The sequence below is a fragment of the Prunus dulcis genome, chromosome 5 (assembly GCF_902201215.1).
Source record: "Prunus dulcis chromosome 5, ALMONDv2, whole genome shotgun sequence".
NCBI lineage: Eukaryota > Viridiplantae > Streptophyta > Magnoliopsida > Rosales > Rosaceae > Prunus > Prunus dulcis.
In genome coordinates this window covers 5,200,240-5,220,935 of record NC_047654.1, presented here as the reverse complement: position 1 = coordinate 5,220,935, position 20,696 = coordinate 5,200,240, and the positions used below count along the sequence as shown (strand labels likewise).

The window sequence follows — 20,696 nt, the reverse complement described above, 5'->3', positions numbered from 1 at the left end:
TTCATTGATACTGGAAAAAAACCAAGTACAATCACCAAGAAAAACTGAGATGGTGCAGTTTTCCTCCTTCGGGAATTTTTTAAAGCAAGGTTTTAATGAGGCTAAATAAATCCATTTGATTACAAATATGGTTCGGAACTGGCCCTGGTTTTGGATCATATTTCAATCTTATTTTTTTTCCAGACATGTGTCACTTTTCGGCCTTAAATTGATTCCCACGCAAATAGATGGTTTCATAACCTGATTATATTCCGATTCTGATAATTCATTACCCTAATAAGTCAAATATTTTTAGTAAAATATTAATAAATGAATTATGAATGAGTTTTTTTTATATTGTGGGTGAATGTTAGTTCTTGGTTTTTTAGAAATTCAATTCGGGGCAAAATGTACTTGAGTTCATACCAAACGTTTTCTGTTGGATGGTTGCGTTTTTATGCAATTTTCAAACTCTAATATGCTTTTTCTTAAATAAATAAGAAAGGTTTGAGTTTCTCGTTATTTTCCTTTCTCCAAGACCAAAAGCTGAAGATATTTGCTTGGTTTCTGTCAAATTAAAATTTTGAAATTCTTCACAACGAAGACGAAATGAGTAAAGGCAATTGAAGAACTAGAGATGGCCAGAAGCTCCGCAGCATCCATAGCCTGGTCAGCTATCAGCCTGTATACACAACTGAGCTGAAGTATGATACAGAAATGTTTCATCTGAATTTATGTGATGTTTTCTTTCTTTTTTCATCCGCAGGGGGGAAATTACGAAGAAAGGCTAGTTGTGCATAAAATTCTTAACGGTGGCTTCAATTATAAGTTACAAATCTTATCACACTCCAATACAAATTATTGTACACTCCAATACAAATTATTGTCATTGCCCTGTACTTTCAGTATAATTTCACCTACACATAACTCAATCTTATAGGACAATAAGTTGCTTGGTTTAAACCCTGAGATCAACACTATGCCATAGGAAACACAGATCCAATTCTGTCTCCGAAGCGATAGCATTTTATGTTAACTTGGTATGGACCCAGCTCAATATGGTTGTCCTCTCCACCCANTGAAGAAACACAGGGTGTACAATGCAATTTCAAATTCTGGGCTCACTCCAACTAAAGTGCTTGATACAGCTTTCAAAACACCGTTCCATTCGAACTGGATCGTAAGCCACTGGGTTTCAGAGTCTGGCTGCAATTTAGTATACATAATACTTTCCAAGTCAGAGCAGGACAAAAATTCATATTCAAGAATGGCAGGTTTCGGGAAAAAAAAATTGATGAGATGATGCTAAAAGTTCAGTTCCGTCCTCACGGGGCAGCAAAAATAGGGAAACCATTCTTTACCATAAACTGAACATAAAAGGAAGTTCTGTTCGAAGCTAAGCTCTGAATTTGCTTCCACGGTAATGAATTCTTCAAGAGTCTCAATGAGATTATTAAGATATTTAATGTTAAAATATGATTTAGTATGTTTGTTAACACTGGAAATAGAAACAAAAAAGAAAGACAAATATCTTTGCGCAAGTCATCAATGCACAACCTCAAGTCTCAAATTGTGAGACCTTCATGAGTTATTCTTGCATCTTTCTACAGTTGGAATCAACTCTGAGAAGTCATTGCATTACTGTATCATTTACTTCTCAGTTAATAATTTATTGAATGTTTTGTTACTTCATATTCCATAAGGAGTTCAGTTAAACATAATATCATAATTAAATACCCTTAAATGTGATGCAAGAAAGTGTAAGAGAGCTTTATCTCGTTTCAAGTAATTCCATTTCCACTATCTTGTAGCCTTGTAGGCAGAACACTTGATAGAATTACTTACAGTTTGCCCACGTCGACGGGGGAAAATATAACCTTGATAGTCAACTCTTCCTTTTGCTTCTTCAAGGTAAAACTGGGAAGATATAGAATAAGGATACTTAGCATTCAAGAGTAAGACAACTTTAGATAGATGGGGAAAGAAAAAAAAAGAGACAAGAAAATAATACCAAACACACATCTCAATTAACATCATATTTATGTTGAAATGATAAGATACAATAAAAATGCAAAATATAGGTAAAGAGTAAGTCGTAGAAGACAACCTGAAGCCAGTTGTGGAAGCCCGAAACCTCTTCTTCACCACGTTGCTTAATTTCTCCAACAAAAACGTGTTCAAAAGCAGAGGAGGAAGCAGATGTACCACCACGGCCATAGAGATCAAACCAGAGAGTGGTCAATGTTCTTTTAAAATCTTGATAGCTCTCAGATAGAATGCCCTTGCGTGAGAGATACTTGTGAAGATATTTAATGGGAGCAGTTCTGCTGATTTCTTCTATGAATGCAGCCTGCTCTTGCTTCTCCTCAGATGTGATAACTTCTTTGCACCCCTCATTTGGGTTGTAATTATCTAAAAGAGAACAGAAACGAGAAAAAGTAGGTCTCCTGAATATATCTTCACTCAGCCAGGTAAATAAGCTGCCTTCTGCCAAATCTTCCTTTTGGTGGACCTTCTTCCCTCCACCACAGTCAATTTCATAGTCCTTTCCAGGCACTAAACGGTTTAAATCAAGTTCCCAGATTTTACTGCAAGCTTGTGACAGATCAGAAAGCTCTTCTTCAGAAGGTTCTATTTTAGCACCTACTTCAGCCTCATCAGAGTATTCTTGCTCAGTGGAAGGCCGTTTATATCCATTCCACTGGCCCATCTGAATCTGTTGATTTTTTATTTAGCGAGCATTACATAAGGAGATTACAAATTCATTTTTTTTAAACTTAAATTAATAAGACAAGACCTCTAGGAAATAGAATAGATCAGAATGTTATGAACTTATAATGTTGCATAGTCAAAAAGGAAAAAAAGGAAAAGTAGCAGAAGTCTGTAATTCATATAATTCAAGATTAATTTCTAATAGCTTCAACTCAATAGAAGTACAAGTTAGTTAATGCCCTACGTGGATATTGGATGAAACTGTTTCAAGGCTACAAGCCCAACTTATCTAGGAAAACATCAAAAGCAGCTAAGAAGCCAATCTACTGGAAAACAAACTATAACCCAACATCAAAAAGTTAAGACCAAACTTTTTGACAGTTTACAGATTATGATGCCCCCAGATAATGAAAATGGAACCAATATCTGTAGGTGCCTTTTTGATGTTTGATAAACTCAAACGAAGAAAACAAACCTTGTGTGGTTGTTGCCTTGGAGGCCTCTTTCCAACAGTCTCCCAGCCATCCTTATTTTCCTCTTCATCCTTCAACATGGATAATAAAATATAACCAAAATGTTCAAAATGAATCCCACTAAATTAAAATTAATCAGATAATTAAAATAAGACAAACCTTCCTCCTTGAGTAGTTTTGGTTATAACCATGTCGTCCACCATCATCATTCCTTTCATATCCCTCATGTGCAGCCTGCATTTGAGATATCTGTGAGGATATGACACATGAAGAGATAAAAAGGACATTAAAACCCACAAAACAAAAAGGTCACTTAAGTATGATGATGAAGATGATAAGTTCTTTCGAAACCACGAATACTTTCTTTCATTATATCATCTATATGATAACCAATAGAGAAGCCTGATCCTCTATGAAAAGGAAGATTATCGTTAAATTTCATTGTTCCTTATGCTTCAGTCATTAAATTTTGGATATTATGTAAAAAAACCTGAAGATGTTTTCTTTCTAGAAAATGGGTTCTTCAGATTTAGAACAATGATCTTCAACAAATCCAATCTACCACAAATCCAAATCCCATAACAAAATTTCAAACAAATAAGTAAATTAACTACTTAAAATATACAATTCACCTTGTGGGGTCGCCTTGAAGGTTCCGAATCCACATTGTCCCACTCTGCACGCCCCAAATGACTCTGTTCCTGCAAGTTTTCACACTTGCAGTTCACATTAATTTCACAGTAAACAAAACCAAAACCCAAAAACCCCAATGCAATCCAAACCAAACCTGTCGATTCCAATGACTCTGCTTGGACCCATGTGGGTGATCACTGTCATTCTCATCTTGCTCCTCCCCGGACACTACCTGCGTATTTCAGCAGGTACAAGCAACACCAAAATTTAACTCTTCTAAGATCGAGAAATTCAAAAGGCTTTTGAAAAATAAGAGTGGTGGTAGCATACCTGAGCCCAGGTGGATCTGGACTGTTCCTCCCGGTCCCGTGGGCCCGGATCTTCATTCCTGTTCTCGTCGTGACCGAGCGCCACATCGATCAAACCCTTGATCAGACCCTCCATTGAATTTCACAAATGGAAAGGTGAGAGAGATCCGAAAGGTTGAAGAAGATGAAGAAGGTAGTTGGGAGTGAAGGAGTGGCGGGGAATGGCAACTTTGTAAATAAGGAAGTGTATTGATTTGATTGGATTGGATTTGGATTGGCTTTGGCTTTTTTTGGTCAATGATTTAATAACCATTTTGTTAAACAAAAAAACTTATTGTTATTTTGGATATTTTTAAAGAGCATTACTTTGGCTCCGTCAAATTGAGGATGGGTTCCTCTTTAATACCATTGTGATTTTGACACTTGTTAAATATGATCAAAACTAAGAAAATTACGACCAAAAAAAAAAAAGAAAAAAGAATATTAAAGAAATTTAACGAATGTCAAATTTATGTGATTTTATAGACGATTCTTCCTCAATTTTAAAAAGCCACTTTTTCCTTTTTAATTTTAATATATCTTATATTTCATTAAATTAAAAAAGGAAGAAAATCATTATGCACTTTTTATGTGAAAACATAAAGAGAGTAGAAAACCTAATAACATTTTTCATTAGGATATTCTGTGAGTTTGTTAACAAATTTCTCTCGAGATCGATAGTTAACAGATGAATTATAATATTTTGCTAATTGAGGTCGTAAGAAGTCGATGCTAGACATGCATAACCCCCTCAACACGGATAAGAGTGTCGGCAAATTTGGTGGTTGCCATGAAACAGCAGAGGAAAAAAAAACGTAAAAAAGTGTGTTGACACTTGGCACGGCCGAACCACTCACATTTATGTGTGGGGCAGCTTCCAGTCCCCAGTGCACTTGGCACGGGCACTCACATATTCTTTTTTTTATGTATAAAAAGTTGTACAAATTTGTTACGACAATATTTTATGCAATAGTGGGTGCGACCGCAAGAGGGCTTGGCTTCTTCAAGTAGTGGTAGTGATAAGGGTACAATTAAACTCCTGAATTGCTTTAAGGTGGAATTATGCCAAAACATCGGGTACCGAGCAAATTTCGGTACGCTTGTAAAATGAATCTTCAAACTTCACAATGTTATATACATAATTAACAAGTGATTTGATTACTCAATGAATTGAAATGGGCCCAATAAAATGGCATAAGTCATTAAAAAATAATTTCTGGGCAGATGAGTCATTATTTAGAATTATGAAATTTGACGATCTGTTCACCCATATTTGGTAAGCATTGTATCAACTTCATGCCGGAAATCAACTGGCAACGGATTATAGAGAGACATCATAGTGATACAAGCTGCCTCAACTATCAGATGCAAATTGCATAAAAAAATTATAACAAGAGAGAAGACATGCTATCCTATACAGTCCTATACACTCAGAATTTGATGTATGATCAAGCCCTTTTTTTTTGTTTTTCTTTTTGGTTGAAATTTAACTAGCAAAATTTGGAAAGGCCTTACAATATAGACCCACATTTTCAGGTCTCTTTTAGTGAGTCCAATAGAGGCTGAGGATCATCAAGAACCCTCGTAGGTTTCCAGTCAGATTCTTCCTTGGCTTGTCTTAGAGCCACAAAGTGAAGAGCATCGCTGCGGACTTGATAAATGTGGCACACCCACGGGTAAGAATCTGGAGCCGACCAAACCTTTTGCTCTTCAAATTCCGTCTCTTCAGCAAGTGATTCAGCTATGCAGTACACTACATCAAGTTCGGGTTCAACAAATCCCGCCACCGCAATGCATCCAGGAGATACATATCCCTCTGGAGCCCGAGGATGCCAAATCGATATTGGTGTTGTGTAGTCATCCATGCAGTTCCTCCATACCTGCATATGTACATATATTAACCATTTATATAATAGATGACCAATGAGAGGTCATCAATATTTGACCGGAAAAATGCCATTCTATAATAGGAACCATTAAGCTTCTCACAAAACTTCAAGCTGCATCGGACTCATCATAGTTCAATGCCGTACGTAATCAAAGTAGTCACCACTAACTGTAGCGGTAAGACTATATTGAACAAACTTAATCTCAATCCAGATCATGACTACACGGTCTGTGTAGTTTAAAATGAGTGAATGATTTATGATCAGATTTTCCAATATCCCCTACTTTCATTCCAATTGTTGTTGGTAACAAATCAAATGGTGTTTTGACTATTTCACACATGACTTGACTATATAAGAAAAGAAAACATACATATTTCAACTGAAGATGGGGCAAAAGAAAACACCACAATTCATTGATTACTCTCCCAGGAAGTTACATTGAGAGAGAAGCCATACTACAGTGGAGCCAAGCAAGGACCTAGAAGTTCTAATAATCCTAGAGTTACATCGAGAGAGATGACCTAGAAATGTTAACAATCCTAGAGACTAGCCTAACTAGGTTATACCCAGACGAAAAACAAACCTAACCAGGTTTTACATTTGTGATTTAATTATAAATTTCTTACCAGGTCATAACCAACTGGAAGTGCAAACAATCTGTCAACCTCACGGTAAACTGCAGCAACGTTTGGAGGATGGCTGCCAATGTGAGCAATATCACCGATGGAGACATACCTGGAAGAAAAAAAAACAAACAAACACTCTTCAAATTTTGCAATGATAACAAGTGAGTTAGCAGCATCTGGTGGTGAAATGCATACTTTCTTGTTTATTGAAAAGAAAAGCAAACAGGATATACAAACCAACCACAAACAGAAATTACAACATGGAATGGAGACAAAGTAGAGGTAGCAGCCAGGGGATGTCCATACTCCACCCAATTATTCAGTACTTTCATACTTTCAGGATACTGAAATTAGAATATAAATTGAAACCCAGGGTTCTACTTTCTTGCAACATATAGCATCTTGATGGCACCACTTGAGACGTGAATTTCGTTTTTGTAAATCACATTATATAAAAGGCGATAAAAGAGAACCACAAACGACTATTTTTGTCTCGTCTTGACTTTTATCCTTTGATTGGCGAAAAGTGGGATAGGACGGGTGGGAGTTTAAACCTGTGATATTCCCTAGCCGCCAAAGCTTTAGCTCAGCTACAGAAAAAGCATCGTCTCAACATTTCAGTCCCTTTCAGTTGATCAAGAATGTAAAGGAAGTTTCTCAAACTTAGTAAGGTTTGGTAACAAGTAGCCTTTAAACGGCTCAAATCATGTCCTGACAGAAACTTGGGGGTCTTTTAAAGCAAATGTCAACATTCATATAAATATTAACAAAGAAAGAAACAACAGCGCTTTAATTGTGGCAACAGAGAATTCACATGAAAAGTCCTACTCCAAACTAAAAAGTCCTATGACTAATGCATAGAAAGATGCAATTATAGTCAGGAAAGGATTCTACAACTTGGCCATCAAGAAATTGAACTGCACAAGTATTGGCATTCAAGATCTCACGCCAAATAAATAAATAAAAATATATAGTCACTGATAAAAATAGAATTAAATGCAATTAACATTATAAGGTTTTCAAGAAAAATAGAAAACAAAACAATGATCATAATTACCCGTCTGGACAAATGGGTCTCCAAATGCTACAGATTCCACCATCTCCCGAAACCTGAACGTATGAAATAACGTTTCATCTAAGACTGCACCACTGCAGGGTTCTAAACTCTCGACCAGAAGACAATAAAGTTCCAAAACTGGACACAGGTACAGCAGGATGAACACTAAATTACCTGCTTTCTGCACACTGTGCATCGGCCTCTGGATTCTTGTTCACTGCTCCAAATCTTTGAAAAGTTAATACTGTGTTTAACAAATCTCCTACCATCCAATGCAGAACTGTCTGATGGGAGCTCTCTCAGCCTGGTAATGGCCTTGTTCGGTAAACGATGTTCTCTCCCATCAGCTTCAGACCAGGAAAAGTACACATGTCGCTGGCTTGATGGAACCTGAGAATGGAGAATCATATTAGGGGTTGGTATATCCTACCTCCTCTACAGGAATTAATACTTTTGTACACTACTGACCTTCAGAATTATGCTTTTCATGTCAGACTGATATGCTTTCCACATCTTACGTACTACAGAACAGATCTTAACAGCTTGGGGTTCTCGTCTCTCAGTTTCTTCTTCAACACTGCACTTTATAACCCGTACAAAATTTTCTGATCTCCTAAAATTTTTGAGGTGGAGGATCAAGTGAGATGGCTGATTGCAGCCTGCTTTTGCCAACTCCACGGCCATAAGCTCTTCCCAAGGTACATCCCACATGATCTTGCAAGGTTTCTTATCCATTTTGTCTGGAGCCAAACACTAAAGGGGAAAGAAAAGAGACTGAATGTCAAGCAGACAAACTTGGTAACATACAACAGAGGTATCCATAGGCTATAGCAAAGACTGTTACTAACCTGAAGCAGCATGACTCGCTTATTTGTCACCAAAACAATTCGCTGGTAAGGCACAACAAAATGATCTTCATAATAATCGGACCAAGCAAACTTTGAGGGCTCCTTGAATAATTCAGTACAACCAAAATGCCGATGTGCTTCTGCAAGGTATAAAATCATCTACGAAAAAAAAAAACAAATAAAATAAAAATAAATAAGAAGTGTACATTAAGATAATAGTGACTGACTACAGCTACACTCCTTTTCCTGAAAATGATAAGACCTAGCTGACTTCTTTTGGGTTGAAGCAGTGTCAAACCAAAATACCAAACACTCACAACTTTTGTAGTTCAGGGGTTAAGAATTAAAAGATACTTTTCATTTATATTTCATACAACGTGTATTTCAAGCTTTTCAACAATGATTCATTAAAGTTAAGAATTAAAATCACAAAAACTCCATAAGGGCTTCATCCTGAACTTTTAACCATCTCAGGCTCACAAAAACCAAGCCATCAAATATTGTTTGGATCCTGTATCCTACTCGCTCAGACTCGCAGTATTACTAATGTAAATAGTTCCATCCATCACTCAAGTCACCCTTCTCACCAGTCAACTCTCATCCTCTGTTCTGAAGTTTACAAAGTTAAGAAAAGGCTCATAGTTTCTCTGGCTAATGGGAGATAAAATTTCTAGTGGTGCACATAGAATTTACATAAAAGCGGTAACAAATTACCTGCCCAACAGCTTCTCTCTCACAATACTCTCTGAGTACAGCATCGGCCCGGAAAGCTCGGGGATTTCTAATTCTCTGGATGGTTGTTTTGCTATTAAAAACCTCTAAGCATTTGGAACAACTTGCTCCAATTCCATCAACAGTCAATGAGAAGAAGTCCAATGCCCCACTGACTGGTTGCACTATCACTCCCACGAAAGCACGTCCAAGCCCATGAACAAATCCTAAGAACCCATTCTGTCTAGCACTCTCTACAGGTTTTTTCACTACTCCAGACACCCCAAAAGCAACACCTTGCACAAGTGCTTCTGTACCTTGCATAATTCCATCACCCACCCCAGTTATTCTCCTTGATGATACCTGAAACCATGTCAAAATTAGCCTTCTGTAATAGAAATGAACTGCTAATTTTTCTCTCTTTGTTGTTTTCTAGGTTAATATGAGAACTTACCTGCTTCGAACGTAGTTGCATAAATTGTCCATCAGTTGACAACTCTGCAAACCCTTTACTAAGAGATGCCAAAGTTGAACTTGTCATACCAAGTACATCAACAGCAAATATCAAATGTAAAGGATTATGGATCAGATCTCTCCAAATACGGTTACCAATGGCAGAAACAATGGAGCTCTTCCGCATGAATCTGTCTCGATGCATTACCCTTCTAAGATGCACCTGCAGCAATGAGATATTAGTGTCATGAGCATAGCGTCAATCCCAATATTACCACTACATAATAGATAAGTCTACATTTTGGCCATACGAATGCTGCAAATTTAAGAATACTTACAAACTTGAGTAGGAAAAATTGAAAATAAAAAAGTCAATACAAAAACTGGAAAGAAAATCATAGCATTCAACTATAGAACCACCCAATATGCACAGTAAAAACACCCAGATAAGCCAGAGAGCTGACCTGAATCTTGAACGCATTTCCAACAGCTGATAGTATCGGACTCCACACCCCTAAAACCCCATGAGGTCTTTCAGCCGGCGCTGTTTCCAATGCGACCTTCAGCCTAACTTCTGAAACATCTATTAGGCTGGAAAGAATGGGGGAAAAAGATTAAGGAAATGTCACTCCCATAATCAAATCACAGAAGATTAAGTTCCTGCTAGTTGACAATATAATTCTATTTCCCATCAGTAGACGGAGTTATAAAGTTTGCAATATAAGTAGAAAGATGACACTACTAATTCTAGATGTACTATTGCAACACGCATGCTATACTGTGTTTAGTAGGTTTGGGGAAACCCAATAGTTGACAGGCAGCAAAGACAGAAAACTACAAACTGGCAGCGAGGGCGTTGAAGAAAGAATTATGACAGTACCAATCCAAGGGGTAAAAAATACGAAGTCACTGAGAACCCTCACAAGAAAAGGAAACATAATTAATACTATTGCAAATGACCTGGATATGGACCAAGTTTATTAATTTTCACATAAGTATTATACACTGATATATAGTTTGAACATGAAAGTTGATTTTTAATAAATAAAAAAAGCCAAAGCCTTGGCATATGCACTTAACCACCCAAAAATAAGGATGGTGGTGAAGGAGAAAGCACAGTTCACTTCAGCACACCAGAATTATATCACTGCAAGTCCAATGAATTGCAGTTTTTCAGGACACAAAAACAAGTTGTGATACTTACTCAATGCGTAATTCAGGATCAACTTCTTTGACACTAGAACTTTTAGGTACACGATCTAACTGTAGATTATTGTAGAAATCCACCAACGCCCAAATTATTGGTTCATGAATATTAAGCCTCCAACACTTCTCGGTTACCTATCATGTCGTCATAAAATTTGGTCAGAGCTTAGGCAAACATCTCACTGTTGCAATTGATACAGACCTTTTAGGCATCGTGTTAAAAAGAATTACCCGTATATAAACATAAGGGTACACCTGGATACCATCAATATTTTCATTACGCATTGTTATTGTCATCTTGAACACTGGATGATGCAAGTCAGAGTTCATTTCAGGAGCCAACAACACTGGCATCAATGTTAGAGGAAGCTGGTTGTCCAACTGCAGATGGCCCAATATGAGCTTGAACCTGGCAGAAAGGAACACGAATGTTTGGTGTAAGCATTATTTCTAATAAGCAAAGCAACATTTGAGTGATGATGGAGCTGATAACGCGGAGTTACAGACAGAAGATGCTTCAGTCATTAAAATCTAGCACACTTTCCACTATGGAGGTGGAAAAAAGAAAAACTGATCAAAAAATTTCAATAATGCCAAATGATAGTCACATATTCAAACAATTAAAATAAAATTCCAAAGCAATTTTAATTTTTATATACATCTACCCGTATTTTTGTTCACACATTTAAACAAAACAAGCTGTGCAACCTCTCTCTTCTCTCTCTCACACAAATGTATTAACCTTTGTCTCTTCTATGTCTCACACACAAATGTATTAACAATTGTCAATAAGGATGTTTTCATCCCCAAAGAGTAGGCCAAACATAGAAAAAAGTTGTTTTTCTTTAAAATAAAAAGAAACCTGTTAGTTTTCTTATGAATCTTTACTCTAGCTGGATGTTTCTACTGGCCACCTAACCTCTTCAGAGCAATAACAGCTACAAGAAGCCACACAATTTGCTCCCAACCAAAAGGACTCTACTGCGCACATTGCACGTTTTAAAGAAACATTAGGGCTGGTTGAGTCTACCTACCATGAGAATACCATGAGGCATTAAGATGCTATTTCTTTATTAGAAATGGTCACAGAGTTCACAGCTTTGGATAGTTATATTTGTGGAAGTTATTTTGGTGGGCTCTTGTACTCTCATTTTCATCTTGGTGCTTCATTATTTTCTAGCTTTCCATCGGTTTATTTGTGATGCCAGTGGGATTTATTCCCAACAAATTTGCCATGCAATAACATCCCCACATTTAATATTTAAGAAAATGCATCTATAATTCATATATATTTCCTATAAATAGGGAAATGCCTGTAAACATCAGATTCAAACTTTATTAGGAAACTGTTTTATTAGGGTTTTGATTCAAACTTCATACTCACAATACTTTCACAGCCACAGTTCACCAAACACTTGGTTGGTTTACTAAGGCTAATTTTTCTCACAACATATTGAAAGTAGTATTTTAAAAGTCACAACAATACCAAACAGGTCCTTGATTCTATAAACTATCAATATGACATTCTTAAGTATTAAAATGATTCTTTTCGGCATGCAAAAGAAATGATCCTTTTACACTGCTTCGTATTTATTGTATCCTCTATTGGTTTCATAAGTGAGGTAACTGTCAGTCAAGAGTCCTAATTAATGTATTCAATAGCTCCTATTATTTGATAAACCTGTTTCACATAAAATGACAACTGAATCACATGTTGAAGAAAATGTTATGGAGTTTAAGAAGGTGATGCTCTTACCTGGCTGTTGTCCCACCATCATAACCAGTTGAATATGATACGAAGACTCTCTCAAAATACAAGTAGGACACCTCTTTTGGTCTATGGTCTATAATAGAGACCCCTACAACTCCAAACTCAATTATAAGCTCAACAGGTGTGGCACCATTATTTTGAATGGTGTTTGGCATGTGGGAATGCCCCCAATTTCCAGCAAGTTGCCGATGTGAATTTGTCCCTGAAGTTGTGGCATTTGTGAACCTTGCTACCTTGATATCACTGGTTTCTATAACATGAAATTGTAATCCAAGTCCCTCCTCTGCATAACATATCCCAGTCCTTTCCAAATCGAGTTCCCAAGGTCCAATTTCTAGCTCACTGTCAACCTTAGCTTGTATGAATTTTTGGCCATAAGGATCCTCCCATGAAAAATTTGTTGTCGAAAGAGGTGCTATGGGAATCCAGGCATCTTCACCAAAACCCGATTGTCGAATGCTAATTGTTTTGTTGTCTGTTCTGTTCTCGATTCTGACGATGCAAAGGTTTAATAGGTTAGTCACATCCTCTCTCTCTCTCTCTCTCTCTCTCTCTCTCTCTCTCTCTCTCTCTCTCTCATATATATATATATATATTAAATATGTGTGTATATATATATGTACACATTATATTTGTGTGTGTGTGTTGTGCATGTAGAAACACACAAGTACCTGATAGGACCATTGGTTGATCCAAGGCGGAACACAACGATGAAACGCGAGCCTTCTTCATAGCCCCGAATTTCTGTTCTCAAAAATGTCCTAGTACCAGGATGCTTCCTCAAAACAAGAGATATGGTGTCCTCCTTTACAATTTGGACAGGAAAAGACCAGTCGGTGTCTTCTAATCGAACCTAAAAATATAGTAATAAAATTTGCCAAAGTGTATAAGATAAAATCTCTTGATGGTGACCGTAGTTAAAAGAAAAATTCTGAACAGTTGGTTGATAAAATGCAAACCTCATGGAACTTGGAAGGAAAATTGAAAGTTCACTAAGGATGAAATCAAGATTGCACTTCTACGTAGTTCATTTTGAACACTTACCCTCAATCTCATGAATAGCACCTTTTTTATGACCTTATACAGACTTGTGACTGAACATATGGGGCTAGTAATTTTTACTCTCAATGACTGGGTTTTCTATGGTATGTAACAAATATAAGTTATACTAGTACAAGATCTAACAACTTGGTGTAGAAAAAGTTCTCAGAAAACCTTCAATAAGTCAACTTTGACAACATCCCAACAATCTTGAGAAACCGCCATCTGATCTGGATCATATGTTTCAAAACACAGTCAAACTCAGATTTTCCAATTTCCTTCTCATCGAAAGGTGTTCCCAGCCAACTAGCTTTCTCCACAAAAATTGAGCACCAATCTAGCTCTTCCATCATAAATGCCACCCTTTCATCTTCAGTACAAAGCCAATCAAACAGTAATTACTTCACATTCATAACTACCTCCACGATCTCTATAATGTTACCCTTTCCATCCTCAAACTTATTTGTCAGACTTGTTCATGCTCCTACATTCCTAGCACTAGCCTACGCTCCTTTGGTCCTACCGCTTCCATTTTTTTCCTCGTCTCCAAGAAAATTCCCTTAAGATTCATATTTGAATTTGAATTCATCCCTAAGTTCACATCTCTTTCTTCTCAGCTCTCCAGGAACACACTGTTTTTCTGCTTTTAATTTTTTTTCTTTTCTTTTATGTTCTAAGTTAGTTATATTTCTCAAGTCATGTTAAGCTATGCAAAAACGCTCCAACTTGAGAGGGAGTGTTGCAGAACAAAGTATATTGTCAATAAATTATAAGAATATTTGGTTTTCAAGTCAGGTTAGGACTGTGATCTAATTTCTTCAGTCAAGTGATTTGGTTGTTAATTAGTTTCCTACTAGTACTACGACGAAATTTCCTAAGTGATTAGGTTGCTCCTTATTTGGATCCTTTTAGGATTAAGATTAATGTACCTCATGCTCCCTTATTTTTCTCAACAATGGGCATAAACTTTAGGGTTAGGCCTATAGGAGGGTCACGTCAACAAGTAAAGATACAAGGTTGATTGGTAGATATGTCAAGACAATAGCATTATAACTATATGCACTCCACTAACCTGAAGTTTATCAGGTCCGTCTGATTTACGATGTACAAATGAGACTCTTGAATCAGTTGCTCGAAGGACCTTTGGTTCATCCTCATTGCACAACTTAATATATATGTCCTGACCAAGTCTGTTGGTAAAAGTCATATATGGTCGCACAGAAATTACCTGGAAAGAGGGCAAAGAGTAAATGACAAATACAAAGATTCATTGCAATCTCTCATATTTATAACTACCTTTGTGGGAACAGATTGATATAGGCATGGTTTCGTTGTAATAAAAAGCCTCATGCAATTGCCTTCACCATCATAAGCATAGAGATCCAGTGACCCATCCTAAAAACAAGAAAAGAGAAAATCTTAACAAGACTTCTTTACCAATAATGTCTCAATGCAAAGTTAATATTGATTGACATCTACCATGTCACCAAGGGGAGAAAGATCTTTAACAGGTCCAAACTGCTCCGTGCCAGATTGATCAATGGACACCGCAAGGCCCAACATTTTAAAGTTCAAAGCTGAAGCAATTGTATGGCCTTCATATATTTCCTCTTCAGTTATTTCCTCTAGGATAGCTTCATTGTTCTTTTTAGATTCAAGTGGACCACCAACCTTGCGTGTATGTTTCTTTCCTTTTATATCTAGAAGCCTAAATGTAAGAGGGGGACACCTAGCAATTGAATACCAATAAGGAGCATAGATTCTAACGAGCTTAGCCTGCAGTGGTTGTTCTTGGTTAGAATTCTGTTCAAGAATGATTTGAACAATCCTGCAGAAAGAATACCTAGCAAGATTAGACTATAAAAGAAACCCACTTCAATAAATGTACAAAAGAGCTAAGATATCCAATACGATATATTATGCAAATTATTCAATTTGAAACCTTCCAGATATCGAACTTCTCAAACTTATGGTTTTTGCTGGAACTTCATGAGGATGTGATAAAAGAACAGCCTCCTGCAAACAAACAAATGAAATGGTCGGATTTACAAACATTTTATGCCAAACAAAAATATCAGCATAAGAAAAGAGCAAGGACTAGATTGGTCTTGAAAGCTTACATGTATGGGCAGCCACCCTCTTTGTGGAAGCAGTGAAAAGAACAAAGGCTTTCTTATGTCAGCATTATAAACATCGACAGTTTTTCCTGGAAAAAACACTCCTCTGGAGCAGGCAACAAAGTTACCACTTTCTTGCATCTCAAGAACAGAAAATTCAGCAGCAAGTGGAATAAAATTGGAGATGCATAACGGGGACTTGATTACAAGATTCCAATCCTGGATAGGATCAGAATGAATGTCTTTTGCAATATCAGTTGCTTGTACACTCATACAAAACCACAACTTATGCAGAACACTTGAAGAAGTACCACTTATCTGGGTGCAATACAACAGTTCCTCTGACTCAGTGAGAGATGACACACTTATCCCGGAACATAGTTTTGACTTACTAGAATCCTCTGCTTGTTCAGACCCATCCACCACTGAACTCCAAGAATATTCAATAGGATTGCGGAGATTGGACGGCCTTAAACACAAGACATACATTCCAGGTTGTGCTAACCCAGATAGGGGAAGGGATATCGTATCTCCAGGTTTCAAAAGTCCAATAGGTATTTTTTGATTTGTAACATGTTGTTTTCTATTCCTGATCCATCTCCTTTGCCTTGCATAGTTTACAAACCTTAAGGGATCAAATGACTCCGGCCATTTTAAACTATCAACATCTGGAGCATAAACCCAACTGTCAGCAGTGTTAACAGATGCCATATCCAAATGCCAATCATCAACCCATTCCCAGCCTGGTGGTAACTCAACAGCAGGAATTCCCTGCATTACCAACAGTAATTAGAAACAAGCTAACGGCTCCAGAATTACTATTCCAACCTGTCTAATAAAGCCACAGACAATAAAGGAGTTTAACCATCCCTAAATCAATATGTTTGAATTAGATATATTCAAGACCGATGTGAGTAGGTTGCACTACAGTTTAGAGTGGAGTGGGTTTGACCGAGAAATTGCTGTGTTCACCGAGGACCTTTTTGTAAAGTGGTTTACACTTTGGAGATGTGCAGTTTTGGTTGGGGTAAACGAATAAAACATTCTCTGATGACAGGATGGAGGAAGTTTTACTTTGGATAAGAGTTGACTATCTATGCTAATAAATTTAGAGACCTTTAGTGTAACTCGTCTTGATTGGCTAGAGCTGTTGTAATTTTTCTTGTTAAGGCATTCGTTGCCGCTTTTGCAAGTTTGCTGGACTTCACAATCTTTCTTCGTATCACTTTTTCTCTTTTATAAAATTTTTTGTTTTCTAATCAAAAGAATCACAAAGTATACTACCAATCCATATAAAAATAGAGTTTACGGATATTATAGCTTCCAATTTTGGATTAGAAGTGGAAATAAAAGTAAAATACAAGGCAATAATAAAATATGAAACCATACTGTAGTTTAAATCAAGCATGGTAAGCTTTATCAACAGAATTGAAATTCAATGTGAAAAGCCTTGCATAAAAGAACAATGACTAGATCAAGCTACATGAGTAACTAACACATGCCAAGAACTTCAACTAATATCTTACCTGATGAGATCCTCCACCTTCGAAGATATCTTGGCTTGGTTGAACCATGTAGCCAATCCAGCCAGTGCCTGGGCTGTATGTTTCAGTTTCAAAGAACTCATCACTCTGAAGTTTATTGCTGTGGATTTGTAAACCTTCAGGGGTACTTTCATTATTTGTTGACGTCGTCTCTTCCATGGAAATTTTTGATGCAAGGCACAAATCAAGTACAAAATCCGTACTGTTACGTACCGAAACAAGAGACCTAATATTAACATATCGGTTGCCATCCTTCACATGTACTTCACTAGCAACAACATCATTCCCTAACCGCCAACAGGCAGCCGGTGCAGCATAGTTCAACCTCACAGTAGTCCAAGGTCCTTCCCTGCTTGGACTGATCTGAATAAATCCAGATTTTCTGTTACTGTTATCTGATTGATCACTTATCTCAGCTTCAGATCTTGGTGACAAGAGCACAGCACATCTGATTCTACCATTCGACTTTTCACCGTTATTTCCCTGAATCACAGTTGACGTAAATATTATAAGGTTGAAAAATACACTTGTCAGTAAATGCTTGATAAATTTTTACCCTAGAAGGAGGCAACACTACATGTTTTGCCACAAAACAGATACGACAAGAAAAAAGGATATTGCTAACATATGAGAAAGAACTCTACCGCAGAATTTGTCGAGGATAATTCAACCCAGGTCCATTTGTTCACACTATCATATGCGTATGAATCATCATGGATATTCCCTGCAATCTGCTTTAGAGGGGATGAAAAGAATCCAAGAGGGACCCCTGTAAAATTAAACATGAAAAGTGAAATGCATCTTGTCCAAAATAGATAGTTTGATAAACAGAGGAGAAATAATGCATATTTTCCTCAAGTACCTTAACTTAGCAAATAAGAAGTCTAAAGTTGACATTTTCTACAGAGGCTTAACAGAGTATCTTTATAACATAGATATTCCCTATGGCGTGCAGATTAATAATAAACTATCGTGTATTAACTTTAAAAACAACAGATTGAGTAAGGGAAAAAATAAAAAGCAGTACCTTTCCCCAGCTCCGTGACAATTAATTCCACTGAGTAGTAATCCTGCACAAATTTGGATAGAATAGGTTGAGGTGGCCACCAAATGGCGACAGAGAATATGAAAATAGGATGTTACCACCGATAAGAAGGCTACTTTATGCTCATACAACTTCCAAACAAATGACATATAACATGGGCAAAAGGATGTATGGTTGATACTGTGAAATAACCACAGCAAAAAAAAAAAAAAAACCAAAAACAAAAAAAGCAGAGGCAAAAACAAGCATTAACTCGTTTTAAGAAAACGAATCATTTATGATGTGCCAGATTCAGATGGTATAACTAGCAGGCACTATATTCATCAACAAGCAACATTAATATCTATCATTTGAAAAGTATGAAAGCTGAAATTTAACATGTGACGTGGGGTTAAAAAAATTGACTTAGCTTGTCTTAGCAACCAAAGGGAATGAAATTGTTCTCAAATTATATTTTAGGTGAACAGATGTTACACAAATTTCTTGGCGCAAGAATAAAATTTATTTATAAAGTGGCCAAGGGGATATGAAGCCCTTCTCCTCATATACAGCAAAACTGGACATGTTGAGTTGAAGAGTCATGATTTAACAAAATAAAATTTTGGTGATAAGAGATGTGAAAACAAATGTGCAAAGACCTCGCACATGTAAAAGCAGAGCAGTTATTTAATTGGGAAGAAATTGTTAAGAGAAAAACATTCTACATACTGGATCATCAACTTTAAAGAAAAAAATTTCATTCCACTTGACCAACTCAAGCTCTGAAGATAACTGTTCCGAGCTACTTCCACAAGTACGTGCACTTTGTTGATGGCTCAATGATTCACTAGGGAGACTCGGGTCAGGACTGAGGCGGATTGCTATGGTATACTGGGGGGATGTCAACCCTCTACCCTGTGGGAACTGCAATTGCAGGTAGATGAGTAGTCAAGATAAGGGAAGCCATTTCACTATGTAACATATACAAAAACACAATTGTGTGACTAGCTGAAATTCAGATACTCTTTGAATACAAGATATATGGAAGGAATTAAGCAATTGCCTCCATAAGAAAAGAGGGTATACCTGCCCATCCACTATGATAAGAGTCACCATTCTTCTAACTTTACGGAAAAGTTTTCCCTTCAAGTGAGAGTCCAACATATTCTTGGAAACAGGAACTTTTAGAGGCCTCATATCCCCAGATGGCATCTTAATTATGTTTGCCAGTCCCCTTAATTCAGTAGCTCGAATATAGATATCCTGACCAAGTTTGTTTTGTGGAATTATATGGTAGTTTCTCCTGTGATGGACGTCAATAACAGATACTCCACCATCTGTTGGAGAGGATGCTTCCTATATGATGTCATGTTAAAACAAAAAGGAAAGGTAGAACTGTAAGCAATAATCGACAATTGCAGAAAGGAGAAAAAATGTACAAGATAAATTTCATATTAGTGATGGAACCAGAAGAAATTTACTCTTTTTCTATGATATTCATTAACATGAATAAGACCGTTCCAGCTTGCATAAGCTTGAATTATCATATTAGCATTAGACACAGAAACGTTCAAGTTCAGTTCCCTAGTAGAGGTAAGACGTAACTGGGAAGCTGCAGTTGGAGCACTAGGATCATATTGATACCTGTAAGTAACCATAAATTAGGGAATAACTACACGTGATGCATATGTGAAAATTTGAATCAAATATAACCACAATAACATCAAAAGCAAAGACAAAAATAAATAAAAACAAACAAACACACACACACACACACACAAAGCTTCTCCCCCCACCCCTTCACCCCAAAAGAACAAAAAAAAAGATGGAAAAAGAACAAGAAAAACACCACATGAGATATAAGATCTAGCTCTCTAACCTTCCAATTAATGGAGTCACAAAAATTTTAATTTTTCTTATTTCTTCTCCCCTTTACACTATCCATTACATATCTTCCCATTTCAAATGCCTTCACCTAACATGCAAGAATGATATGAACACAAATGTCTTCGTGCAAGAATAATACATATTTTCCACTTATTTTTTGGTTTTCATGGTGCATGGTGGGGCTGCACCTACGCCTATCTGTTTCTCTCGCTCTCCGTCCATCTTCGAACTCTAAGGTGCCAGAGGGGCTCACTGCATCTTGGCCAGTTCCCTAACAACTCAAGCTTTTGGAGCCATTGGTTGTCTAACAAACCCAATTTGTCATCCATCAAATTAACATTGGTAAGTCACCCACCTTGACCTCGTTTAACTAAATTC

General features: G+C 37.0%; 2 protein-coding genes across 3 annotated transcripts in view; both read right to left on the bottom strand.

Moving 5' to 3' along the window:
* Window positions 1-773: 773 nt before the first annotated feature.
* On the bottom strand, window positions 774-4,457 carry LOC117628776 (poly(U)-specific endoribonuclease-B). 2 transcript variants are annotated; one of them, XM_034361301.1, is made up of 8 exons: window positions 4,128-4,457; window positions 3,952-4,029; window positions 3,797-3,865; window positions 3,324-3,398; window positions 3,167-3,235; window positions 2,087-2,695; window positions 1,825-1,896; window positions 774-1,185 (listed from the first exon to the last, which is right to left on the bottom strand). In XM_034361301.1, the coding sequence occupies exons 1-8, from the start codon at window positions 4,239-4,241 to the stop codon at window positions 1,033-1,035; spliced, it is 1,239 nt and encodes a 412-aa protein (XP_034217192.1). In that variant the 5' UTR covers window positions 4,242-4,457; the 3' UTR covers window positions 774-1,032. The 2 variants fall into 2 exon arrangements, with proteins under 2 accessions (XP_034217192.1, XP_034217191.1); XM_034361300.1 differs by having other exon boundaries at window positions 3,324-3,413; window positions 4,128-4,373.
* Window positions 4,458-5,346: 889 nt separating this feature from the next.
* Window positions 5,347-20,696, bottom strand: part of LOC117627416 — a 35,907-nt gene continuing 20,557 nt past the window's right edge. Inside the window, exons 41-64 of the mRNA XM_034359511.1 lie at window positions 19,913-20,075; window positions 19,518-19,787; window positions 19,161-19,355; window positions 18,435-18,477; window positions 18,052-18,176; window positions 17,390-17,890; window positions 15,867-16,634; window positions 15,689-15,762; window positions 15,226-15,574; window positions 15,043-15,141; window positions 14,819-14,974; window positions 13,377-13,558; window positions 12,691-13,197; window positions 11,166-11,343; window positions 10,933-11,069; window positions 10,193-10,319; window positions 9,730-9,951; window positions 9,279-9,638; window positions 8,565-8,723; window positions 8,185-8,469; window positions 7,891-8,106; window positions 7,717-7,769; window positions 6,660-6,768; window positions 5,347-6,024 (exon numbers count right to left, since the gene is read on the bottom strand). Coding sequence (XP_034215402.1) covers window positions 5,677-6,024; window positions 6,660-6,768; window positions 7,717-7,769; window positions 7,891-8,106; window positions 8,185-8,469; window positions 8,565-8,723; window positions 9,279-9,638; window positions 9,730-9,951; window positions 10,193-10,319; window positions 10,933-11,069; window positions 11,166-11,343; window positions 12,691-13,197; window positions 13,377-13,558; window positions 14,819-14,974; window positions 15,043-15,141; window positions 15,226-15,574; window positions 15,689-15,762; window positions 15,867-16,634; window positions 17,390-17,890; window positions 18,052-18,176; window positions 18,435-18,477; window positions 19,161-19,355; window positions 19,518-19,787; window positions 19,913-20,075 — 5,626 coding nt within the window. The 3' untranslated portion in view covers window positions 5,347-5,676. The remainder of the gene's footprint in view (window positions 6,025-6,659; window positions 6,769-7,716; window positions 7,770-7,890; window positions 8,107-8,184; window positions 8,470-8,564; window positions 8,724-9,278; window positions 9,639-9,729; window positions 9,952-10,192; window positions 10,320-10,932; window positions 11,070-11,165; window positions 11,344-12,690; window positions 13,198-13,376; window positions 13,559-14,818; window positions 14,975-15,042; window positions 15,142-15,225; window positions 15,575-15,688; window positions 15,763-15,866; window positions 16,635-17,389; window positions 17,891-18,051; window positions 18,177-18,434; window positions 18,478-19,160; window positions 19,356-19,517; window positions 19,788-19,912; window positions 20,076-20,696) is intronic.